This window comes from Macrosteles quadrilineatus, unplaced genomic scaffold (assembly GCF_028750875.1).
Source record: "Macrosteles quadrilineatus isolate MER2022 unplaced genomic scaffold, UCM_ALF_1.0 Scaffold_1__1_contigs__length_201487025, whole genome shotgun sequence".
NCBI lineage: Eukaryota > Metazoa > Arthropoda > Insecta > Hemiptera > Cicadellidae > Macrosteles > Macrosteles quadrilineatus.
Window position 1 is genome coordinate 185,971,540 of NW_026542594.1, and position 27,236 is coordinate 185,998,775.

At 34.6% G+C, this 27,236-nt stretch overlaps 2 protein-coding genes across 4 annotated transcripts; one reads left to right on the plus strand and one right to left on the minus strand.

Annotated features, from left to right (window-relative positions):
• Nucleotides 1-221: 221 nt before the first annotated feature.
• LOC128991745 (BRISC and BRCA1-A complex member 1-like) lies at nucleotides 222-2,883 on the minus strand. Its single transcript, XM_054414911.1, has one exon. It carries the CDS (start codon nucleotides 2,745-2,747, stop codon nucleotides 1,854-1,856), a length of 894 nt encoding a protein of 297 aa, XP_054270886.1. The 5' UTR covers nucleotides 2,748-2,883; the 3' UTR covers nucleotides 222-1,853.
• A 268-nt stretch (nucleotides 2,884-3,151) lies between these two features.
• LOC128991731 (target of rapamycin complex subunit lst8) lies at nucleotides 3,152-26,607 on the plus strand. Of its 3 annotated transcripts, XM_054414881.1 has the most exons (10): nucleotides 3,233-3,433; nucleotides 11,100-11,117; nucleotides 13,335-13,458; nucleotides 15,238-15,289; nucleotides 18,098-18,260; nucleotides 23,774-23,924; nucleotides 24,354-24,553; nucleotides 25,345-25,487; nucleotides 25,772-25,813; nucleotides 26,386-26,607. In XM_054414881.1, exons 3-10 carry the CDS (start codon nucleotides 13,336-13,338, stop codon nucleotides 26,481-26,483), a joined length of 972 nt encoding a protein of 323 aa, XP_054270856.1. In that variant the 5' UTR covers nucleotides 3,233-3,433; nucleotides 11,100-11,117; nucleotide 13,335; the 3' UTR covers nucleotides 26,484-26,607. The 3 variants fall into 3 exon arrangements, with proteins under 3 accessions (XP_054270871.1, XP_054270856.1, XP_054270864.1); XM_054414896.1 differs by lacking the exons at nucleotides 3,233-3,433; nucleotides 11,100-11,117 and adding an exon at nucleotides 3,152-3,213; XM_054414889.1 differs by lacking the exon at nucleotides 11,100-11,117 and having other exon boundaries at nucleotides 3,237-3,260.
• The last annotated feature ends 629 nt before the right edge of the window (nucleotides 26,608-27,236 follow it).

The window sequence follows — 27,236 nt, forward strand, 5'->3', positions numbered from 1 at the left end:
AGGAACATTGATATTAGGGTACCGTACCAATACAATAAGTAGGCCTAGGCCTATATGTAGTTGCCGAGGCACCTTTTGTAAACAATTAGCTAATTTACTGTGTATAGTGGGTAACAGTACTTTTTTTTCAAAAGTGACAGCCTAAATACAGTAATTATCAAATTTTATTTTTGATATAAAAAACAGATGAAGGTATTAGGTTGAAAAAGACTAGAATAGTCTATATGCAAATGTTTATTAATATACAAGAAATAAATTTTGCAAATACATATACATACAGTCTACTTACAAACCCAAATCGGATTTTAAAATTAATATTTGTGTAGGCGTTGTTGCAAATAAAACCAATAGCCTTTCAATAGGCACACATGTTGGTATATTTTAATAGTTACCATTACAAGGTTTTCTTAGAAAATACAATAATAGATATACCGTAACAAACATTTTCAAATCCCATAGCAGTTTCTATTTAGTTAGTGGGCCTATTTAGGTTATATTGAGGGCTTGCATAAACAGATCCAGAAGCTATTAATCAAACTCCAGTAGTAATAATAAGTTTATAGTTGCCAAGGATTTAAAATTTCAGAACTTTATCATAAAGACTCGTTTAGCGTAAGTGTCGAGTGTAGATTATTATAAAAATAAGACAAATACCTAACATATTGAACATACCATACAAAACAAATTGTAGCTACACTGGAGCATTACTTATACCCAATCAAATAAAGAGTTAGAGAAGTTCATGTAGGTCTAATGCAATCAAAATAAGCACTAACTTAGGCTACATGAAGCAAACACTTTGAATATGTCCTAGCGTTTTAAGAATGCATTGGTGGGCTGCACTTTACTTTAGGTCCTACACTCATTCGAGTTAAAATATCGATCGATATATCGATTAATCGATCGTTTTATTCAATATATCGTTTGGTTAGTTAACCAAACGATAGGATCGAATGAAACAATCCAATATTCAATATTTTATTCGAATGAGTGTAGGACCTAAAGGAAAGTGCAGCTATAATAAGTAGTAATAATAAGTTTATAGTTGCCAAGGATTTAAAATTTCAGAACTTTATCATAAAGACTCGTTTAGCGTAAGTGTCGAGTGTAGATTATTATAAAAATAAGACAAATACCTAACATATTGAACATACCATACAAAACAAATTGTAGCTACACTGGAGCATTACTTATACCCAATCAAATAAAGAGTTAGAGAAGTTCATGTAGGTCTAATGCAATCAAAATAAGCACTAACTTAGGCTACATGAAGCAAACACTTTGAATATGTCCTAGCGTTTTAAGAATGCATTGGTGGGCTGCACTTTACTTTAGGTCCTACACTCATTCGAGTTAAAATATCGATCGATATATCGATTAATCGATCGTTTTATTCAATATATCGTTTGGTTAGTTAACCAAACGATAGGATCGAATGAAACAATCCAATATTCAATATTTTATTCGAATGAGTGTAGGACCTAAAGGAAAGTGCAGCCCATTGGTGTATCAAACTGGGTCTCAGTCCCAAGATTTAAGGTTAGGGGCCTAAGTGACTACCTTCTAAAAAATAAATAAATTATGGACCTTGGTTTCCATGAGCTTGAACTGTTGTCTAAAATATTATTTAACTGCATCCAAAATATTAAACATTAAAGGACATGAACATCACACAAGTTAATTAACGTGATTATCCATGAACCTTGGTTTGTAAATTAACTACAGGCATCCCTGAGATAAGAAGGAAATATTACACCCTAAGTAGTATTACATCTTAATGTGTTTGGTTAGGGTACATATGGACTGATGAAAATTTATATTGCAGACGTAGCGAAGTTCCAATAGGTAAAGGATCAAAAGTTCCACGCAGTGTCAAGGACACGTTGATATGGATGAGCCAATAGTTTCATTGTGTTGTTAAAAACTTTAGTTACGTCTCTTGAACTCTCCAACAAATATGAAGTTGGAGACACAATTTTTCCAAGTTCTTTATATATTCTGTCGACCACATTAAAGTCTGACTGTTTTTCATGCAGATAAAACACATCAAGGAAGAAGAAAGGAGATAACAGCAACTTTGAATATGAAGGGTCATTGGTGTTTACTTGTGGTGCTCTATACGAATTACTGTAAACAAAGATTACTCTTACAATGTGGTTTGGGGGGATCAGAGTCACATTATTAGAACTTTCGGGAATGTCAAACAACTTTGGAAGATCACTGAAAATGGGCGAGATATCAAGAATATTGTTAGTTTCTTCATTGGAAATATATCTGTACTCTCTTAGTGATTTTGATAGAATACCTATGTTGGAAGTGAGAGGAGAGAGGCGATTGAGTTTTCCAGACTCCAGCGATACAATTGAAAATTCTGTATCTTTGGCTATTGCAAGTTTGTTTACCATAAACATCCTCAAAGCTTCGTTTCTGATTGAAAGAGGATGAGGTTCTTTTGTGTTCTTATCTAAGTCAGAGAATGTGTATCCCAAACCTTTGTCTTGTGAGTTTTCAATGCATAAAATGATATTTTCCTTTACTGCAACTTTGGGTAATCTGAAAATAGGGAAGTTTACTTTCCATGGACTATTTGTTTCTTCATCCTCACTCTTATTGCTGACAACAGGGGAATTTCCAACGGAACTTGACAATCCTTCTCTAACCTGGCCGTTGTTAGGAATAGTCTGCCTAGGCCTATTAAGAATAGTATCAAACATGTCTGGAGAATTCGCATCATCACTTGAATCCATCCTTTGATAGATTTGATTATTCACACCAGCAATAATCTATTTCTTTACCATCTGCTTGAACTAAAAATTTTGAGTGAACCTAACCTGTTAAACATCAAACAACTTAAACATTTGCACTTGCACAGACATACATAAACATAACTCCTGGATTGAAACTGAAAAGAAAACTGAAACGAAACTGACAATGACAATGACAATAGTGACAATCGAAGTTTGTTTTTGACTATATTTTGACAACTTAACTGGAACTGACTGACTGAGTGAGTACTCGTACTGAATGAATACAGTCTCAATGGTACTGAGTAGAACTAAAGATTGGAGTCAGTCCGTGGACTGGACACTCGCGCCTTGGGACACTCTAACCAACTCTATATAGTAAGAGTAAAGTTGCATGCTGTAAAATTGGCCTAGCAAAAGAGATAAGTCCGGATAAGTCATAATAAGAAAATAACAACTTTATTTTTAGGTAAAAAAAAGTAAAAGTTCGTTGTTTTGTTTGGGTGTGTTGGTTAAGTAAGTTGTTTGTTGTACTGTTTTTGTACTGGTACTCGACACTCACGTCACTGTAGCATAAAATATATAAACACCATATTATATAGTAATATAATACCATATATTTATATTACTTCATCTGTTTGGAGTTGAGTGGTTGAGTGAGGCTGAGGCTAGAAGGCTAGGCCTAGGCCTATTTTTTGATCAGCGTGAAACTGGCAATAGGACAGCAATAACCCATTCCACTTCTCCTACCGCCCCTCCGACGAATATACGTCACAGTAAAACGTCACAACAATGATGGCGTCACAGTAGGATTCGTCACAAAGCAGCTGACATAACCTCCAAAATATCAAGTGGCGGGAATTTTTTTTTTGCGAAACACGGCCAAGATGGCGTTTGGCGGTACACGCACAGCGTTGATTATGAAGGTTAAGTAATATATATGTATAAAACTGTACAATACGTTGAATGTTAAACTAGTATTTCATTATTTGGAGAATAAAGAACAATATTAAACACGTTTGAGGTTATTTTAAGTAGTAACCACCTTCAATTTTTTCCAAATGATAAAATTATTAGCTGACTACCATAAAAACCTATTGCTGGCATCTCCCCTTAAGTTTTTCTCTCGTTTTTCTTTTGATATATGTTAAACACATGGTTATGAACAAAAAATTACCTCTTCTAGGTTAGCCCACTCTTTAATAGTGCAGCTATGTATCCTGGAATGCACTTCGTGTGACCTCGGTTGGACGCCGATGCTATTACAAAAATGTATGTTCTAAATGTCTATTTACATTATTTATCTGGTATTGAACAATACTGGGCACTTTTAAGCTTATTAATGTAGAAATCACCTTGATATTAATACAAACTAATAAACTACCTAAAATTACTAACTAAATATAGTAAAAAACCTATTGCTGGCATCTCCTCTTAAATTTTTTTCTCGTTTTTCTTTTGATATGTGTTAAACACATTGTTATGAACATAAAATGACGTAGTATAGGTTAGCCCACTTTTTAGTAGTGTAGCTATGCAGCCTGGAATGGACCTCATAATAGAATAATAAATTACCATAAATTTCTATTGCTGGCCTATCCCTTTGGTACGATTTTCTTTATTCTTTCAAAATATGTTTATTACATCATTACGAACTAGAAAACACGTCGCCTAGGTTAGCCCACTCCTTTACAGTTGAGATAGGTAACTTTGAATTAAACTGGTGTGACCTCGGTTCCATAAGAACCTAATTTACTAAAACTCAACTTTTTTCGTTTATACATGTTAGTTACACCTTAATAAACAATACCTAACGCTATTTCGATAAAAAATATTACTATTTATCAATTTAATGCATTATTTAAAATCTGCCTCAATATAACAATAAATTACCATAAATTTCTATTGCTGGCCTATCCCTTTGGCACGATTTTCTTTATTCTTTCAAAATATGTTTATTACATCATTACGAACTAGAAAACACGTCGCTTATGTTAGCCCACTCCTTTATAGTTGAGATAGGCCATTTTGATTGTAGCTGGTGTGACCTCGGTTCCATAAGAACCTAATGTACTGAAAACCAACTTTTTCGTTTATACATGATAGTTACACCTAAATAAACAATCCCTAACACCATTTCAATAAAAAATATTATTATTTATCAATTTAATGCATTATTAAAAATCTGCCTCAATAGAACAATAAATTACCATAAATTTCTATTGCTGGCCTATCCCTTTGGCACGATTTTCTTTATTCTTTCAAAATATGTTTATTACATCATTACGAACTAGAAAACACGTCGCCTAGGTTCGTACACTCATTTATAGTTGAGATAGGTAACTTTGAATTAAACTGGTGTGACCTCGGTTCCATATGAGCCTAACTTACTAAAAATCAACTTTTTTCGTTTATACATGTTAGTTACACCTTAATAAACAATACCTAACACCATTTCGATAAAAAATATTATTATTTATCAATTTAATGCATTATTTAAAATCTGTCTCAATAGAACAATAAATTACCATAAATTTCTATTGCTGGCCTATCCCTTTGGCACGATTTTCTTTATTCTTTCAAAATATGTTTATTACATCATTACGAACTAGAAAACACGTCGCCTAGGTTAGCCCACTCCTTTATAGCTGAGATAGGCCATTTTGATTGTAGCTGGTGTGACCTCGGTTCCATAAGAACCTAATTTACTAAAACTCAACTTTTTCCGTTTATACATGTTAAATACACCTTAATAAACAATCCCTAACACCATTTCGATAAAAAATATTATTATTTATCAATTTAATGCATTATTTAAAATCTGCCTCAATAGAACAATAAATTACCATAAATTTCTATTGCTGGCCTATCCCTTTGGCACGATTTTCTTTATTCTTTCAAAATATGTTTATTACATCATTACGAACTAGAAAACATGTCGCTTATGTTAGCCCACTCCTTTATAGTTGAGATAGGCCATTTTGATTGTAGCTGGTGTGACCTCGGTTCCATAAGAACCTAATTTACTAAAACTCAACTTTTTCCGTTTATACATGTTAGTTACACCTTAATGAACAATACCTAACACCATTTCGATAAAAAATATTATTATTTATCAATTTAATGCATTATTTAAAATCTGCCTCAATAGAACAATAAATTACCATAAATTTCTATTGCTGGCCTATCCCTTTGGCACGATTTTCTTTATTCTTTCAAAATATGTTTATTACATCATTACGAACTAGAAAACACGTCGCTTATGTTAGCCCACTCCTTTATAGTTGAGATAGACCATTTTGATTGTAGCTGGTGTGACCTCGGTTCCATAAGAACCTAATTTACTAAAACTCAACTTTTTCCGTTTATACATGTTAGTTACACCATAATGAACAATACCTAACACCATTTCGATAAAAAATATTATTATTTATCAATTTAATGCATTATTTAAAATCTGCCTCAATAGAACAATAAATTACCATAAATTTCTATTGCTGGCCTATCCCTTTGGCACGATTTTCTTTATTCTTTCAAAATATGTTTATTACATCATTACGAACTAGAAAACACGTCGCCTAGGTTAGCCCACTCCTTTATAGTTGAGATAGGCCATTTTGATTGTAGCTGGTGTGACCTCGGTTCCATAAGAACCTAATTTACTAAAACTCAACCTTTTCCGTTTATGAACATAAACTCTATGAACATAAAATGACGTAGCCTAGGTTAGCCCACTCTTTAGTAGTGTTGCTATGTAGCCTGGAATTGACCTCATGTGACCTCGGTTGCACGACGACGCTATTACACAACTTAAATGTTTTATATGTCTTTTTACATTATTTAGCTGGTATTGAACAATAGTAGGCACCTTTTAGCTTATTGAAGAAGAAACTACCTCGATTTTAATCCAAAATTAAAAAATTACCTAAAACTACTAACTGGCTACCACAAAAACCTATTGCTGGCATCTCCTGTTAACTTTTTTTCTAATTTTTCTTTTGATATGTGTTAAACACATGGTTATGAAGAAAAAATGACGTAGTATAGGTTAGCTCACTCTTTAGTAGTGTAGCCAAACAGCCTGGAATGGACCTCATGTGACCTCGGTTGCACGACGATGCTATTACTCAAATTCTTGTTTTATATGTCTATTTACATTATTTAGAGGGTAATGAACAATACTAAGCAGTTTTTAGCTAATTAAAGTGGTAACCACCCTGATTTTAACCTAAATTGAAAACTAACTAAAATTACTAACTGATTACCATAAAAACCTATTGCTGGCATCTCCTCTTAAATTTTTTTCTTGTTTTTCTTTTGATATGTGTTAAACACATTGTTATGAACATAAAATGACGTGTTATAGGTTAGCCCACTTTTTAGTAGTGTTGCTATGCAGCCTGGAATGGACCTCATGTGACCTCGGTTGCACGACGACGCTATGACACAAATTAATGTTTTATATGTCTATTTTCATTATTTAGAGGGTAATGATTAATACTTAGCAGTTTTAGCTAATTAAAGTAGTAACAACCTTGATTTTTACCTTAATTGAAAAATTGCTTAAAATACTAACTGACTACCATAAAAACCTATTGCTGGCATCTCCTCTTAAATTTTTTTCTCGTTTTTCTTTTGATATGTGTTAAACACATTGTTATGAACAAAAAATGACGTAGTATAGGTTAGCCCACTTTTTAGTAGTGTTGCTATGCAGCCTGGAATGGACCTCATGAGACCTCGGATGCACGACGACGCTATTACACAAATTAATGTTTTATATATATATATTATTTACATTATTTAGATGGTATTGATCAATACAAGGCACTTTTAAGGTTATTAAAGTAGAAACCACCTTGATTGTAATCCAAATGAAAAAATACCTAAAATTAATAACTTGCTGGCATTTCCCCTTAATTTTTTCTTCAGTTATTTTTATATGCGTTAAACACATGGTTATGAACAAAAAAATGCCTATTCTAGGGTAGCCCACTCTTTAATAGTGTAGCTATGTATCCTGGAAGAACCTCATGTGACCTTGTTAGTAAAATTACCTAAAATTACTAACTGACTACTATAAAAACCTATTGGGTACCGGTACCTAAAATCTAGTTAAACCAAACCAACCAAAGTATGTAACTTAACAACTAGTTTCAAACCACACCAAAGTATCTTAATATCTATAGTTCAAACTAAACCAAATTAACTTAACAACTAGTTTCAAACCACACCAAAGTAACTTAAAATCTAGTTCAAACCAAACCAAATTAACTTAACAACTAGTCTCAAACCACACCAAAGTAACTTAAAATCTATGTAAAACCAAACCAAATTAACTTAACAACTAGTCTCAAACCACACCAAAGTAACTAACATGTATAAACGGAAAAAGTTGAGTTTTAGTAAATTAGGTTCTTATGGAACCGAGGTCACACCAGCTACAATCAAAATGGTCTATCTCAACTATAAAGGAGTGGGCTAACATAAGCGACGTGTTTTCTAGTTCGTAATGATGTAATAAACATATTTTGAAAGAATAAAGAAAATCGTGCCAAAGGGATAGGCCAGCAATAGAAATTTATGGTAATTTATTGTTCTATTGAGGCAGATTTTAAATAATGCATTAAATTGATAAATAATAATATTTTTTATCGAAATGGTGTTAGGTATTGTTCATTAAGGTGTAACTAACATGTATAAACGGAAAAAGTTGAGTTTTAGTAAATTAGGTTCTTATGGAACCGAGGTCACACCAGCTACAATCAAAATGGCCTATCTCAACTATAAAGGAGTGGGCTAACATAAGCGACATGTTTTCTAGTTCGTAATGATGTAATAAACATATTTTGAAAGAATAAAGAAAATCGTGCCAAAGGGATAGGCCAGCAATAGAAATTTATGGTAATTTATTGTTCTATTGAGGCAGATTTTAAATAATGCATTAAATTGATAAATAATAATATTTTTTATCGAAATGGTGTTAGGGATTGTTTATTAAGGTGTATTTAACATGTATAAACGGAAAAAGTTGAGTTTTAGTAAATTAGGTTCTTATGGAACCGAGGTCACACCAGCTACAATCAAAATGGCCTATCTCAGCTATAAAGGAGTGGGCTAACCTAGGCGACGTGTTTTCTAGTTCGTAATGATGTAATAAACATATTTTGAAAGAAAATCGTGCCAAAGGGATAGGCCAGCAATAGAAATTTATGGTAATTTATTGTTCTATTGAGACAGATTTTAAATAATGCATTAAATTGATAAATAATAATATTTTTTATCGAAATGGTGTTAGGTATTGTTTATTAAGGTGTAACTAACATGTATAAACGAAAAAAGTTGATTTTTAGTAAGTTAGGCTCATATGGAACCGAGGTCACACCAGTTTAATTCAAAGTTACCTATCTCAACTATAAATGAGTGTACGAACCTAGGCGACGTGTTTTCTAGTTCGTAATGATGTAATAAACATATTTTGAAAGAATAAAGAAAATCGTGCCAAAGGGATAGGCCAGCAATAGAAATTTATGGTAATTTATTGTTCTATTGAGGCAGATTTTTAATAATGCATTAAATTGATAAATAATAATATTTTTTATTGAAATGGTGTTAGGGATTGTTTATTTAGGTGTAACTATCATGTATAAACGAAAAAGTTGGTTTTCAGTACATTAGGTTCTTATGGAACCGAGGTCACACCAGCTACAATCAAAATGGCCTATCTCAACTATAAAGGAGTGGGCTAACATAAGCGACGTGTTTTCTAGTTCGTAATGATGTAATAAACATATTTTGAAAGAATAAAGAAAATCGTGCCAAAGGGATAGGCCAGCAATAGAAATTTATGGTAATTTATTGTTATATTGAGGCAGATTTTAAATAATGCATTAAATTGATAAATAGTAATATTTTTTATCGAAATAGCGTTAGGTATTGTTTATTAAGGTGTAACTAACATGTATAAACGAAAAAAGTTGAGTTTTAGTAAATTAGGTTCTTATGGAACCGAGGTCACACCAGTTTAATTCAAAGTTACCTATCTCAACTGTAAAGGAGTGGGCTAACCTAGGCGACGTGTTTTCTAGTTCGTAATGATGTAATAAACATATTTTGAAAGAATAAAGAAAATCGTACCAAAGGGATAGGCCAGCAATAGAAATTTATGGTAATTTATTATTCTATTATGAGGTCCATTCCAGGCTGCATAGCTACACTACTAAAAAGTGGGCTAACCTATACTACGTCATTTTATGTTCATAACAATGTGTTTAACACATATCAAAAGAAAAACGAGAAAAAAATTTAAGAGGAGATGCCAGCAATAGGTTTTTTACTATATTTAGTTAGTAATTTTAGGTAGTTTATTAGTTTGTATTAATATCAAGGTGATTTCTACATTAATAAGCTTAAAAGTGCCCAGTATTGTTCAATACCAGATAAATAATGTAAATAGACATTTAGAACATACATTTTTGTAATAGCATCGGCGTGCAACCGAGGTCACACGAAGTGCATTCCAGGATACATAGCTGCACTATTAAAGAGTGGGCTAACCTAGAAGAGGTAATTTTTTGTTCATAACCATGTGTTTAACGCGTATCAAAAGAAAAACTGAAGAAAAATTTAAGGGGAATTGCCAGCAATAGGTTTTTATGGTAGTCAAATAGTAATTTTAGATTTGGATTCAAATCGATGCGGTAACTACTTAATTAGCTAAAAAGTGCTTGGTGTTGTGCAATATGCTCTACATAATGTAAATAGACATATAAAACATGAATTTTAGTAATAGCGTCGTCGTGCAATCAAGGTCATATGAAGTGCATTCCAGGCTGAATAGCTACACTAGTAAAGAGTGGGCTAACCTTGAATACGTCATTTTTTGTTCATAACCATGTGTTTAACATATATCAAAAGAAAAACGAGAGAAAAACTTAAGGGGAGATGCCAGCAATAGGTTTTTATGGTAGTCAGCTAATAATTTTATCATTTGGAAAAAATTGGAGGTGGTTACTACTTAAAATAACCTCAAACGTGTTTAATATTGTTCTTTATTCTCTAAATAATGAAATAGTAGTTTAATTTCATTCAACGTATTGTACAGTTTTATACATATATATTACTTAACCTTCATAATCAACGCTGTGCGTGTACCGCCAAACGCCATCTTGGCCGTGTTTCGCAAAAAACAATTGCCACCACTTGATATTTTGGAGGTTATGTCAGCTGCTTTGTGACGAATCCTACTGTGACGCCATCATTGTTGTGACGTTTTACTGTGACGTATATTCGTCGGAGGGGCGGTAGGAGAAGTGGAATGGGTTATTGCTGTTCTATTGCCAGTTTCACGCTGATTATTTTTTGCCTATCTACGTAAGTTACATGATCAGATCAGTGTCATTCTCATTAAGTTTTATTGTATTATTGCCTCTACAATTATTGTTATTGTTTGAATAAGAACATTCCGGTTAGGCCTAAGTAAATCCGATTTAAAGTAATTATGGTATTTATTGCGACGAAGGTGACCATGGGAACTAGTGATGCGTGATTGCGAGATGTTTGAACAATCGAAACTTCCTTCTCGAGATGTTCCGCTTATCGATTGTTTCGATTGCTTAGCGAGAGGTTTGTACAATCGAGATGTTTCTCTCGATTGTTGCATTCGTTAAGCCTAAACGTCTGTTCGCACCTGTCTATATATTTCATGTGAGGGGTTACGAGGATATTTGTTCTTTTTCTAGATTCTTAGCTTCTTATAGAATAGCAGACTCATGGCAACAGAAATATAAAATTATTATAAAGTAATGGGTACCGTAATGGTAAATAATACCGTTAACAAACCATTTATGAGAACCTTCTGTCTCGTTGTAAACATTTAGATTTAAATACAAACATTTTGTTTGTAAAATACCTCGGCTTGTCAATCAATAGTTTTTATTGAGTGGTATTAAGTCACTATTCCGTAGATAAAGTAAGTAATATATCCATAAACCTTCCTTGGTTTTGAAGTAAGATATACCTCTTATTTATTGGGGGTAAATCCCCGGCAGATACAATAGAAATTAGATGATAATAAATTACGATGCCGCACACTTAACAAAACAATCGCCTAATCGAATCGCCATGAACATCTCATTAAAAAGACTCTCGGGAAGAACTTCTAGACTCTCGGTTCTCTAGACGAGACGAATGCGAGTACGAGAGAAGAGAAGCCGTGCTGAAACGAAACAATCGTCACGAACATCTCGTTAAAACCTCTCGTCTCTCGATTCTCTAGACGAGACGAATGCGACTGCGAGAAGCGAGAGCGAGATACGAGAGAAGAGAAGCCGTGCTGAAACGAAACAATTGTTCCGAACGTCTCGATAAAACCTCTCATTAAGAACCTCTCGCTAAGCAAAAATACAATCGAAACGTCTCGAGAGGTTCAAACAATCGAAACGTTTCGATTGTAACATCTCGCAATCGCGCATCACTAATGGGAACCTACCAAGATTTATATATCACTAGAAACTAGATTTTTAGCTGAAAATAATGGTGCAAAAATTTTCCGCGCTCTCAAATATTAACGGAGCTACGGCTGTTTTAAGTTTTATTTAGCGGTAGGCCTAGGCCTACTTTGTTTTTTTTTTTTTGACATTACCTATTTATAAGGCTATATGAAATGTTCTCTCCAGATACTTGATAAGTTATACGTTAATTGTAAGTTATTAAAGTAGAAGACTCACTTTTTACCAGGAAAAAACAGTGCAAAAATGTCTCCGAGGCCACGAATATTAACTAAGGTAACTTATAAGATAATTTGTCGTTTTGATTTCCTTTATCTACCTTCTATTTTAGTCTGCTACTGCTTGCCGCATTACGGAATTACGGAACGGACAAACTGTTAAGTTACTTGTACAACTATACCTACTGAACCTGAAATGAAAATGAAATTATGAAATTGAAGAGAAGAGAATAAAAATAAGTCAATCAAGTCATTTAAATTACATGTGCTTCAAACATCTAAGAAACAACACGGCACTAAATAACTTATTTCAGAATGATTTTATTTAGGCATTTGTGGAAGGCAAGTCGGGCTTATGCGGATTTGTGACTGTATTAAGTGTTTCTAAGTTAGGTTAGATTAGGAAGGTAAAGTGTAGGTGAACTGAGTTGATAATTTAAACTTTCAGCATTTTTGAAATCGTTATTTCATTGTGTTTAACACACTATTTTAATTGCACAACAACTGCCTGTGTGTAATATAAATTATCAACTCAGTTCACTACTGTATGAGGCTCACTATATTACCAAGGCTCTATATTGGGCCCTACCCTGTTTATACTGTATATAAATGACTTACCTTGTAATATTAATGACTTATCTGTAAAAAGCTTTCTTTTTGCTGATGACTTGGCCTTGAGTGTACGGGGTAACTCTTTGAATGACGTTACAGATACATTGGATACAAAATCTGCTGTTATTAATGACTGGTGTAATGCATAAATGTATTTCCAACTCTTTTCTTTGGTTACAAATATTTATATAGTTTGAAATAGGCTTCATTGTTTTTATGTTAGCTTGAACTTAAAAATTTATATGTTCCAGAATGTCGGAGAATTCAAGCAAAAATGGACAGATGATTTTGGCAACAGGAGGTTATGACCATACAATTAAACTGTGGCAGGCCCACTCTGGAATGTGCAGTAGAACTTTGCAGCATGCTGATTCTGTATCCTTGATAGTCGTATGAATCTGCAAAACCATATCTTAAGTCTACGATAAAAATATGCGTATCTTATATGTGTTAGTTAATATTAATATATTTCATCCTATTATGACACTACAACACACTAAGTTAGGGCCTGCTAATTTTCAACTGATAATCATGCAAAGCACTGTAATGTAATTTTTTTTAACCAAATACTGTGCGACTTGCAAAACACTAGTGAAAACCGTGACGTGAGACTGAAAATTCCTGAATCAATGAAGGTTTAATTTAATAAATATTGATTAGAACCCATTGACCTTGTTCAACTCTTGTTTTTTTTTCTTTCAAGTTTCTCTGTTGTAAGTAACGTTCTACAATATCTTCATGGAGGCACGTCAAATTACAATCCAAATAGCATTCCGGAACTTCAGAAAAAAGCCATCCGCATCATTTAAAAAACTAAAATCAAAAGAATCTGCTAAAAACTTTAGACTTTAAAGAAATAGTAATTATGACTGTTTTTAGCATAGCCGTTTATTAAATAAAATCATGAAATATTGCCAAAATTGAACTCTTTATAAGTTTTGACCAGAAAAGGTAGTGAATTGGCGGTTAAAAGACATTAGTAATCGGTTTAGGAGAAAATCCCATCTTAAGTGGTGTCAAATATTTCAATAGCTTACCCTGACAATAATATTAAATATAGGCCCTTTGAACTAATTTTTACTAATATAAATGAAATTATTTCTCACTAACAGATATTTTTATAATTTAGATTATTTTTTCAACTTAGGCTACTGAAATTAGGTCAAAATCAAATCGTTTATTTCCAAAATTTAAACAATACAATACAGATTTAAATTATAAAGAAATATATTTTTCCGCATAGGCATAAGCCCGTGTGCGGAAAAAGAGTTCTAAATCTGCTATCTGGTATATTGTGGATAAACAATAATTTTACTTGTCTAATTAAAACATTGACTACATTTCTTAAAAATAATTGTATATTAAATAAAAACATAATTTAAAAGTTAATACGTACAAAATTAGGACACAATAACACAAAATTAATTTAGAGTAGAATTTCCTAATGTAGGCCTAACCAAAGATTAAAATAAGCAACTGGAAGATGTACCTACAATGAAAGGGTCTCAGCAGATTACTAACATGTTTACGTTTTATTTTTCTTTCTAATGAGCCTAATTATATGGGGATTTTACCAGCGCCTCCGTAGCCGTCCGGCCAATGCTGGCAAGCCAAGTACTCACCTTTCTTTTGTACACCGGGACACTGCTCTCCTCGTACTGCAGGATTTGTAACGGAAGATTGCAATATAAGATATGGGCGATAAAAAATGGGTTACTTTTTAGCGAGGTTATATTTTAGCTAGGAAATTGGTAACCAAAGTTGATTCTATGTCTTGTAGAATAGTTATGCTGCAAATTGGTAAAAATTATGTTTTTGTTTGACCTAATAAAGACTAAAAAGAGTTTTTACAAATAACTGTCGTATATCATGAACACGAAAATCTGAGTACAGATCCTCTGTTGGATATCTCGATCGTTTGCTTAGGACGGTTTTGATTAATGACCTCTGCGCAAAAGCGGTGTTTGATGATAAAAATATTATCCTTAAAGTAGGTTTAGATTTAATATAGCATGGTTGTTTTAGTCTTAATCTAACATAACCAATAACTTACACCATTCTGTACATAATGTGCAATATGGATTAAGTTATTTTGATTGATTGAACATAAGTTAATACAACTGCTTACAGGATATATTCCTTAAATAGTTTTAGCAAGTGAATGCTTTGGAAATAACACCAGATAAACAGTTGTTGGCTGCAGCAGGTAGGCCTACATACATACATACATTCATGATACATGAACTCTCCGTCCGTAGTCCTTTGCCTTAAGGAATTGGACAGGTCAGAGTTAGTACAAAGAATAACCAGACTTAAATACTAGTTTTTGTCACCGTTAAGGTAACTGTCTATGTCATGAAAACTTAACTCCACTAGATATTTTTTCATTTCTAATTTGAATTTTGTTAAACTCTGAATTTCAAGTAATTTTTTCAACAGGGCCTGGTACAATTTCATTCCCATGTAATCTGGGTTTTGTTCAAATGTTGTGATTTTATGTTGGACTGCATGTGTGTCCTTTGTTCGGGTGTTGTAAGTGTGATTTGTAAAAGTTGGTTTAATGTTCTGTGATTTTATATAGCAAACTGATTCAAAGATGAAAAGTGAAGGGACTGGGTCAAAGCCAAGTTCTTTAAAAACATTTTTGCAGCTGGTCCGAGGCGGCATACCCAAGATTGCTCTAACTGCCTTGTTCTGCCAAACAATATTCTTATTCACAGCCCCCAAAGGATGATTGAATACAAAATGTGTTGTTCTATTAGGCTAAAATACACAAGTTTAGAGAGAGAGCCAGGTTTCCGAAGGTCCTTATTCTTTGAAGAACAAAGACCCCTCGAGCCAATGCCCCCTCCAGTTTTTTATTTGTGCATCCCAGCTCAATTTATCATCCAATCTCACTCCCAAAAAGTCGGCAGTTTTTAAAATTTGGATTTGATCCTCACTAATTAATAGGTTCGGAGTCCTATTATTTTTAAATTTTGTCTTTGCAGTTTGGATACACATTTATCCTGTTTTTTTTTTGTGAATTTAATTTGAGTTTGATTGAAGAAAAAAAGTCAGCCAGATCATTTGCTCTTTGATTAGATTCTGCCTCCAGGGCCGCGTCGTCAGTCCCCCTTATGAACTATGTCATATCATCCGCAAAGAGGTAGACACTGTCCTGCGGAACAGTATCTGTTATGTTATTGATGTAGACTAAGAAAAGGAGAGGTCCAAGGACAGATCCCTGGGGGCGCCATTGGAGATCAGTTTTTTGTTGAAAAAATTCTTTCAGTTTTTGAGTTTGTGTTTTTTTTAATCTCAGTGACTTGTAATCAGTTGCTCATATGCAAATTTTATATTTTCTGTTGGTAAAATATGATAGGTCTACTAATAGAATTTTTAGATACATACATCCCATCCTTAAGTACAAGTTCTCACCAATTTATAACTAGACCTATTTGGTATTCAAATAGGCCTATAGTGGGGTTGGGTAGCAGGAAAATATTTCAGTTCTGGCGGGGAGGCTGCAATTTTATTTGGTTATAGTATACAAGTTTCCGAACCTATAACCGCCCAGACCCCAATTTTTAAGGACCTCGGTCGTCCGTAATGACGTCCGGTGTAATTAAATTAGAGAGGAAAAAGTCGATAGGTTTGGAATAAAGAGGTTAATTTATTACGAGAAACATGAATGTGTGATGTTATGAGCGGTGATTCGAGACGAATGAATGGAAAATTGACATATGGTAATGTGATGGGAATTACAGATGGACTGTTAAAAACAAAGACATATAAAATTAATACAAAAAACAAAGGCAACTTGACTGAACAGCGGCCGTAAGAGGATGCTGGGTCGCCATGAATTGGCTAGAATGATCGAATGCTTGAACCGATTTTTATGAAATTTGACACACAAGTGCTTGAGTACATTATCTCATCCCAGGTTTTCAATGGTCGAGTTTGATCAAGTCGTTTCAAAATGGCGGCCGTTAAAAGCTAAAATTTTAAAAAAATCTTTCAGTGTTTTGTGTTCTCAACTCCCTCCAGAGATCTGCAGCAACCTATTCACTTTCCTTGCAATCAAAGGTTGCACTACCGTCTCTGCATTTCATGGAATTGGCAAAATACCCCCACCACAGCAAACCTGCAGATTAAGTGAGTTTCCCTGATTTGATTTTCAATAAAATCAATTTCAATGACATTAGGTTTCTTGAGTACCTAGGTTTGCTGCTATAGGGAGATTTATAAAGTGAGTTTTTATTAATATATTAATAGCTTAGTTTAAAATAAATAAATTTGCCAAGTTTCATTAAAATATAATCATAAATAAGCAAACTACATCAGATTGTCTACTCTCTAACATAACTAATAACATGGGCATTTTAAATTTACAATGTTTTGAATTTTCTCCGTAACCAATAACCTTATAAAAACACTTCAATTCACTAAATAAATAAATATATAGATAGAACATAATAACTTGACTAATTTTTGTCAGATTTTTTATCGGACCATGGGAACGGGGTTTAACGGGGGTTTTATGGGGTGAAAATTATTTTTTCTAATTTTTGACCCTCTAAACACAAAATTTCTCAATTGCTCTCCAGACCTTTTTAAAGATCTTAAATAAACAAATAAATATATATATCAAAGTGTTTCTGTACAATTATTGGCTATGGAGAAAATTAAAAACACTAGTTTATTTTAAAATTCCCATGTTATTCTTATGTAGAATATTGTAAAATGTTGTAGTTTGCTTGTTTATGGATATATTTTGATCAAACTTGGTAAATTTATTTATTTTATATTAAGTTACTAATATTTTACTAAAAACACACTTTTTACCCTCCCTGTAGCAGCAAGCCTAGGTACACTCATAAAACCTAATGTTAATTAAATACATTTAATTGAAAATCAATTCAGGAAAATGGAAATTTGCTTAGTCGGCAGGTTTGCTGCGGCGGGGGTATTTTATTTTACAATCAGCTTTGAAGGTAACGTAACTTTTAATCATGACCAACTTTGTTCACAGGCCATCAACACATTCGGATGTACGACCTGAGCTCTTCTAACCCCAACCCTGTTATCAATTATGACGGAGTCTCCAAGAACGTCACCGGGGTTGGTTTCCAAGAGGAGGGGAAGTGGATGTACACAGGAGGGGAGGACTGTAGTGCCAGAATCTGGGATTTAAGGTATAGTGTGATACGAAACAAAATTATATTTTTTCTTATTTATTTTTTGGAGAAATAAGTTGAATAAATGAGGTGCTTGCAAACCATTCAAAACCCAGTGTGGCAATGCTAATAGTTTAATGTTTGGATATTAATTATCTTACTACCGGATGTACATTTCACTAGCCTTCAATCAGTTATTTACGACATTAGTAAGTGAGAGTGCATTAGCCTTTTGAGTTGCAGCGGAGCTTTTTTTTGCAGTGTCTTTGTTATGAGGAAGGTTTGTAAACCATAAAGTCTTATCAGCCCTCTGATCAAGAACCGCTACATTACATTTACATTTATTGGTGTCATGAGAGCCGAAGCCCCCTGACTGCATACCCGGTACCTATCCTTTAGGACATACCCGGGCCCCATGATGTAGGCCGAAGCTTACGCATCAACCTTTAGCACATCATGGGCGGATGACTTAAGGTCATCAGGCTCGCCGGCTGCCGAAGCAGACCCTTCGGAAGGAGGGTTGCCCCTCAATCCTAACCAGGGATTCCGGCTGCTTGTTTAAGCGTCACTCCACCTTTCATTTCATTTCATTTCATTTCATATAACTTTATTCATTAAAGTACAATACATAGATACAGGAATGGCGTCAAGAGTAATTTAATAAAACTAACTAACTAAAATACTAATCATTATCATGCATGGCATAATAACATACCATCAATATTAATAGCTTTTCAGATCAAATAAATTAAAACAAGCAGTGCAATATGAAAGTTTATAGGCCTACATGAAAATATCAAAATTAAAAATATAGATAAAATTATTTTAAAACCAAAAGTTTCAATTGATATGAAACAGAGCAATTAATAACTTAAAGAACTAAAACTCTTCAAAGGAGTACATAGCCTTGTTGATAAGAAACTTTTTCAATTTTGATTTAAATTTATTTTTGGAAGTTTCTAATTTGATTTCTTTAGGAAGTTTATTATAAAATTTGGAACCGGCATATTTAGGTGTCTTCGTAAAAAGTTGCAGAGTATGTGAGCTTGTGGCCAGGTTTTCTCGATTTCTAGTGAAGTAATTGTGATAGTCTCCAATAAGTTGTAATTCATTAAATCTGTCCTTTACTGATAATACTGTTTCATAGACATACATTCCATAAACAGTCATAATATTCTCAGTTTTAAAATATTCTTTGACTGAAGTTCTGCGTTTTAAATTGCACAAAATTCTAATAGCTTTCTTTTGCTTTTTTAGAATTGATTTTAATTTTTTCTTTTTTGCTGCACCATAAAGTGAAACTCCAAATGATATGATTGAATGTATGTACGAAAAATATATAATTTTTAAAGTTTCCTTTTCACATAGGGGTTTTAATCTTGTTAGCGCATAAAGGCCAGATGAAATTTTAGAAAGTAACTGATCAATATGATGATTCCACTTCAAATTTTCATCAATTTCTAATCCCAAGAATTTAATGTGGTCTTTATTTTGAATTATGTTGTTATTAACTACAATTTTTGGCAGATTTTGCGGTTTAGTTTTTCCTGCTTGGAAACACATAAAATTAGTTTTATCTGTGTTCAAACGCAAATTATTCGAATTAAAAAAACTGTTAAGTAATAATATATCAGAATTGGCCTTGGCTTCAAGTTCAGCATAGGTTCCTGCGGCTATTTTTAAATTTGCATCATCAGCATATAGGCAAAGCTTGCTAAAATCACTGAGTTGAGGAAAATTTCTCAAATAACAGATGAATAAAAGAGGGCCTAGGATCGATCCTTGGGGCACCCCATATTTTACTTCCCGAGTACGAGAATTGTAAGAAATTTTATAATTTTTGTTATTACAGTGACTCAGTTCTACGTATTGTTTCCTATCAAAAAGATATGACTTGAACCAGTTCAAAGCAGTACTATTTAGTCCACTACTACTGAGCTTTGAAAGCAACAACTCATGAGAAATTGAATCAAAAGCTTTACTGAGGTCCATGAACAACCCTACCACTTTAGATTTACTCTCTAAGCTATCAACGATGGATTCAATGAAAGCTGTGGCAGCTGTTATGACAGATCTGCCACTTCGGAATCCATGTTGGCAGTCATCAAATGTACCATTATTTTCAAAGAAGCATACCAGTTGGTTATAAACAACCTTTTCATAGATTTTTGAAATTGAAGGCAGCAAAGCAATCGGTCTATAGTTTGATACTGTTTGTCTGTTTCCTTTTTTGAATAGCGGTTTTAATTTTGTTATTTTGAGTTTGTTAGGGAAAATTCCTGATATCAAAGATGAGTTAATGAGATGAGTTATTGGTTTAAGTAGGACTGATTTCGCTTTTTTAAAAAGAACCACAGGAATACCATCGTAGCCAGCACTATAGGAATTTTTTAGACTTTTAATAATTTTATCAATGTCGCTCTCATCAACAAAGCTAAATTTAAAGCTCCTTTTATCTAAAGGAAGTACAGTATGCTGTGTGTCATCAACATTTTTTTGGAATGTATTTATATTATTGAAAGTTTCAGTTTCTTTTACAATATCTGCAAAATAATTTATGAATTGGCCACAGACCAGGGAAGGGTCAGAACATACATCATTATTTACTACTAGGTTTATATTATGATTATTAATAGTTTTGGCTCCTACTTCAGAGTTCACAATCTTCCAAGTTGCCTTATTAACATTGTCAGAACTACCAATTTTTCTTTTATAATACTGTTTTTTTGAAGAAAACAATTTCTTTCCAAACTGCTTATTTGTTTCTCTAGCCTCATGTAACAACTTTTTGCAATTTAACTCTCTAGCCGCTTTGTTAAGATTAATAATATTTTGTCTTTCCAACTTCAGTTCATTAGGAATCCACTTACAGTTAGTATGTTGTCTTGAGAGAGTTGATGGAAAGAATGTATTAAAATAATGCATAAATATTTCATAAAAAACATCATACTTGCATTCCACAGGACATAAATAAAGATTAAGCCATGACTCATGTTGTAAAGCAGATATAAATTGTTCAACGTTTTTATCATTAAAATTTCTTTTATGTTCAAAATAAACAGAAGAATTATTCAGGCTATTTTTCGTATTAGTAAAAACTTCAATTATTTGGCCATCATGGTCCGAAAGTTGTGTATTAATACCCGTAATTTTATAACAGCTGCTATCTAAATTTGTAAAAACATTATCTATTGCAGTTTTAGTTGTATCGGTGATTCTTGTAGGAAAATCAACCAATGACTGGAAGCCATAAGCTGTTACAACATGCAGTAAGTTTTTCCTGCTGGTGTCATTTAAGTTCAGCATATCAATATTAATATCTCCCATAAAAATAACATATTTATATTTAACACTGATTATTTCAAGCATTGTATCGAGTCGTTTGATAAACTCAGATTCATTTTGCTTAATTGGATTCCTGTAGAAACCAATTATAATAAGTTTTTTCCTGGGGATAATTTTATCTACCTCTACTAAACAACACTCAAAAATTTGTTCAGTGACAAGATTTTGGATTTCAGGTATTATAATTTCTTTAAAAGTAAAAAATGGTTTTGCTAAAATAATTACGCCACCACCTCTAGATTTTTTCCGCCCAAAACTGGCAGCAACATTGTAACCATTAATATTTAATCTTTCCAGAGAAGAACTTATCATTTTATGTTCTGTCAAGACAACAATACTAGGTGTTAGTTCAGTTAGAGTTACTTCTAAAGGTTCAATTGATGATTGCAACCCTCTAATGTTTTGATGAAAAATACATAAATTGTTTATTCTAAGGTTATTTTTACAATGGGGGCTGCTTGATCTACTAAAAAATTAATGGTATCGTTTTGGATTGCAGAATCTACCTCTAAATTTAACAATTGTGGTACATAACTAGCTTTATTCACTTCCACACTTGGCCTATCACTTTTGCTCTGCTTTAGCAACTCACAGAAGGTGAAGTTGCCGGGCACTACTTTGATCACATTCTCATTCACAGCTGCCACTGAAGGTCGTGATGGTGGGGTAGGTGTCAGCGTCGAAGGTGTTGGTAGGGCTGCTGAAGGTGTTATTGAGGCAGGCGGTGCTGGACAGGTCGATGACGGGTCTGGGCTCCTACAATCTATTGTTGTATATGGTGTTGGCTGGACAGGTGATCTTATGCAGGCTGCTATCCTATCCTCTAATGATTCAGCACTGACATTCACTTCTTCCTTTTTATTAAAGTTGTTATCAATAAAAGACTGGATTCTGTTGTTAAATTCACTATGTGTTGTTGACCTGGGTTCCACTAGGTCGGGACCTAGAGGTCCATGGTAGAGCGCCCCGACGCATTTAGTGCAAGCAACACTCGGGACCTATCTAATCCCTGACAGGCAGAACCCGCCATCAATAGCCAGGAGGAAGGGGACCATCAGCACGCTGACGGGGGGAACCCCAACCTCCCATTTACACCGCTGCCCGATCGAGGCCTTACCCATTGCTGGGAAACCAGAGATAACCAGAGCGATAGATCCCCAGATACCCCTGGCGGGCTCGGACCCAGCACCCGATCTACTTCGTTTGCCCGTCAGACCCAACATCACTGCCAGGCCATCAGGGTTTCCCAAAAGGAGGCAGGTATAGAAGTGGGACCCACCCGGATGAACCTATCCACCAGAGGTGGCGACACCCTTGACTCAATTGAGGTTCCGGGAAGAACCCCCCACACTCAAGATAACCATACCGTCCGTGCTCAGAGACAGGGATTGGTTTGCATAAGTACCTACAAACCGTTGCCCTCACACTGCGGAAAGTTACGTTGCCCTTGAGTGTCCCCGTGAGCTGCGGGTACTTGCCCGTTTTCACCTCCAGGAAAGGTTACTTCCAAAGTCGAGGATTTGCCCACTGAATGCTGGTCGCACACAACAAGCAGGCCGAAGCCCAAAGAACCACAGACACAGGTAGGTTAGAGATTATGATGTACTTCCATCTCTCCTAGAGCTAAACACCCCTCCATCCTGGATAAAGGAATGTCACTGGGACCCAATGCCCAGTCGTCCATGTCTGCGGCCAACTTGAAAATGCCGATACCAACACGGAGCATTTACCTCCCCTCTGGGGGCTATGTATTTCACCTCCCAGGACGAGGCTACTTCCAAAGTCGAGGATATGCCTCACAAAATGTCAGTCGTACACGACAGGTAGGACTCAGTCACAACCACAAGCTACAGGCAGGTGAAAGATCTATGAACTTAATCAACACTAGCAGAGCTGAACACCCCCACCACCCTGAATGGAGGGAATGTCACTGGGTACTCTCACTTTGGGTAAACCCAAAGAGGCTGGCTTGTCCAGTCGTCCATAGCTTGTGGTCTACCTGAAGTGCCGGTTCCAACACCGGGCAATTACCTCCCCTCTGGGAGAGCTAGGGTCCGCGTGGTCGCCCAGGCCACGAACCCACGCAAGCGTGAGCCCCCTGCGGTTATCAAGAACCGCTGGGTCAAGTCTTGAACCAAAGCCACTGACTGTTTTCTCAGAAATTAACGAAATCTCTTGTGTTCCAGGTCTCGTAACCTGCAGTGCCAGAGGATATTCCAAGTGAGTGCTCCAGTCAACTGTGTCTGTCTACATCCCAACCAAGCGGAGCTGGTAGTGGGAGACCAGAGTGGCGTTATTCATCTCTGGGATCTCAAGACTGACCACAACGAACAGCTCGTAAGTCACTCAACGCCCTTCATCTCTTTACATATACTCGTTGTCAGTAAGGATGGCGTGTAGAGAATGAGGAACGGCCCCTAACACTGACAGTCTCATCACCAAACGCTGGTGGTATTGTTATTTTTAAAATGTATTGTTTCTCTTTTTAATATACATTTTTACAAGACAAGACAATACAAGGTCTACATGATTGACAAATTTGAATTATTTATAAACGTTATCGCATTGAGCATGAATATCGTATTATGTATTTGTATTTTCATTCATGATTTAAAGTAACTTCTCAATCTGTTGGTGGCTCATATCAATTATGACAAATTTGATTAATAAACTGACGACAAATTTTACATGGGGTGAAACTGTAGTTATAATTAAATACTATGCACCCTATTATGTTAAATAACGCCCACCTCTACTATTTGCCAGATCCCAGAAGCTGAGGCGTCCATACAGTCAGTAGCTATAGACCCGGAGGGCTCCTACATGGCTGCTGTCAACAACAAGGGACATTGCTACATCTGGAGTCTGTCTGGTGGAATGGAACAACAGACAAAACTCAACCCTAAACAGAAGATCGAGGCTCACTCCCGCTACGCGCTCAAGTGCAAATTCAGCCCCGACTCCACGTAAGCTATAGGGTGTATTTTTAGTGGCGCTATATTTTAAATGAAACACTGAAAAATAACTTTTATCACCATAGTAATGCATTTACTCATACAATAGTGTTATACCATTAGTTGTTGAACGTTAATTCTGGCATTTTGATACCATGGTGTGCTTGAAGGAAACACAGTCTTAAGTCCAATTTTCAAACTCTATCGAGCGATGATAACAAACTTTTTGTTCCTTAACTAAGCAAAATTAACATAAATTAAGAACTTTGGATTCAGCAAGATAGCCCAAAATATAACACACAGCATATACACCTATGGTTTTGATGATAAAATGTGGTAAATTGGGCACTATTCCTTTTATTTTTGATTTTGATTTTGAATGGTGGTAATTTCTGTCAAACCCATGAAACAGAAAAATCTGACTTTCACTAAATAAATTCCAATGATTTTAATTAAAATTTAGTAGGGCCTATGTTAGAACGTTAATCTAGAACACAATGGCACAACTACTAACTAACCATGTAAAAATTACGGTTCAAAAGTGATTGCAAGTTTTGTGATTCTTCCCAAGACAAAAAAATAATTCTTTATAGTTAGCCTACTCCCCTTCTGTTACCGGTTACAATATTAAACTATTTACTCATGAAAGTTTAAGGTACAGAATCAGAATACTTTATTCTTGACCATAGAGTACAGAATAGGCGTCAAACATTTTAATTTCAAGACGATGTGAGAATGTGTGTGTCAGTTTTCTGATACCATTTATTTAGTAGGAAACAGTTGTTTGTAGAGTGTTTGTCCAGATTGCTGGTGACCACGTCAGCTGACCAGACGGCCAGAGTGTGGAAGACTGCTGACTTCTCTCTGGTACAAGAGCTCAAGACTGAAGCCCAGAGGTGGGTTTGGGACTTGGCCTTCAGTGCTGACTCTCAATACATTCTGACAGGTAAATACACCAATACACCTCTCAACCATCACTAAATAGGTTCCAAAACCTTACCTTACGTTACGTACCTTACGTATTGTGCAACATAATAAGCGACAGTGATTCTACAATTTATGTTCTATTTACTTCTTTGTAGCAGGCATTTAAAAGGTGCAAAATATTTGTGTTTTGAATTTTTTTTAATGCGCATGTGTCTCTCTGGACCATTTAAAGTCCAGACCAAACAAATCTGAACAAAATTGTATTGTAAACTGATGGGTTTCTAACGTCTCGTGTTGTTACAGCATCCTCCGACAACTGTGCCCGACTGTGGAGTGTGGAGAAAGGTACGTTAAGAAGTTCTTGTAACTAAGAGCCAATTACGATAGCTCAATGGCTGAATTATGTAAATCAAAAATAGTTTTTATTTGTTGAACGTGCACTGACATTTTTCACAGTTCAAATAGAAATGGGGAAAATTGGTAATTGTGATTTATGAAAAAAAATTAAACACTGTGGATGAAAGAAATCACCTACAGTTGTTTCCAGTTCGCTTAATTTGGAATTTTAATGGAAAAGAATATGTTAATTTTGTTGTTTTCGCTTAATTTTGACTTGAGCTTTTCTTCAAACAATATTTTCTTGCATACAGGCCAAGTTTTTATATCTTCACATTCTTTATAGCTGTTCACACCATGTTTTTCAAGATGCTTTGCACAAATCATTCCAGTTAACTGTGATTGGTTTGATTGAATGTGTATATTCTGCTACTCATAAATTTTATATGATACAATTTTTGATGTAACAGCATGTGATTTTTTTCAATTTAATTTATATGTTAATAGAACGTAAACATTGGTGAGTAAAATGAATACAAAATTGATTCTTGGCTGACTTCAAACTAATATTTGCTTGGCAGGGACAGTACAGAGAGAGTACACGGGACATCAGAAAGCTGTGATGGCGCTGGCGTTCTGTGACCAACTCGGCTCACCAGAATCACCCTCAGGAGCTTGAATGATTTGTTTCTTATACCCACCTAGTACCACTTAGTCAATATTGTACATACCATGACATGTATATTTGTAAATAATATCAATGACAACAATGTAAATTTCATCACCCTCAATAAAAATACTTTATTCACAAATTATTGTGTACCTATGTATAAAAACGAATGTATTCCATGTGTTGTTCTATAGGCACCACAAACAGTTCGACAACATAAAAAATCTAGACCATCAATAATCTAGAATTTTGTTTACAAAAATTAAAATGTAGAATGCACTGATGCGTTGCCAGCTAAGGAATGTGGGCTTAGAGTAGGTTTACAGGCCTGTAAAGTTGGTAGGAAGGGGAAGTGGCAAGTCTCAAACGGCAAGTTGTTATTGTCTATTTGCGCTCTTGACTGTGGGAGGTAAAACCATAGATAAAACATACTCCCTTAGTAGATTTCTCATCCTTATGGAACAGCTGAAGACAATTTTATTGTTAGTTCTGTACGGTTTATGTAGAGGTCGTGTTTTGTTTACAATTTGTTTCCCGTTATTACAGCCATTTAAAACCTCGTTTAACCAAATAATACGATCTAATCATAAACAATAACTTGTCCCCTAGTTATATAACCAAACAGTAAAGCACAAATCAAGAAATTAACCCTAAAATAATAGAAACAAAGTTTCGTTGACACTAGCGCCCATGTGTCACGTACATGAACTAGACACGAAAAACGTGCTTCAAAATTTACAATGGGATGAGAAGTCTACTTGT

What these genes read in the sequence shown, in the direction of transcription:
- LOC128991745 (XM_054414911.1), bottom strand. Translation starts at nt 2,747, where the DNA reads ATGGATTCAAGTGATGATGCGAATTCTCCAGACATGTTTGATACTATT.
- LOC128991731 (XM_054414896.1), top strand. Translation starts at nt 13,336, where the DNA reads ATGTCGGAGAATTCAAGCAAAAATGGACAGATGATTTTGGCAACAGGA. An exon ending in AAATTCAGCCCCGACTCCAC is followed by an intron (nt 24,554 to 25,344) that starts GTAAGCTATAGG and finishes GTGTTTGTCCAG; the next exon opens with ATTGCTGGTGACCACGTCAG. An exon ending in ACTGTGGAGTGTGGAGAAAG is followed by an intron (nt 25,814 to 26,385) that starts GTACGTTAAGAA and finishes TTTGCTTGGCAG; the next exon opens with GGACAGTACAGAGAGAGTAC.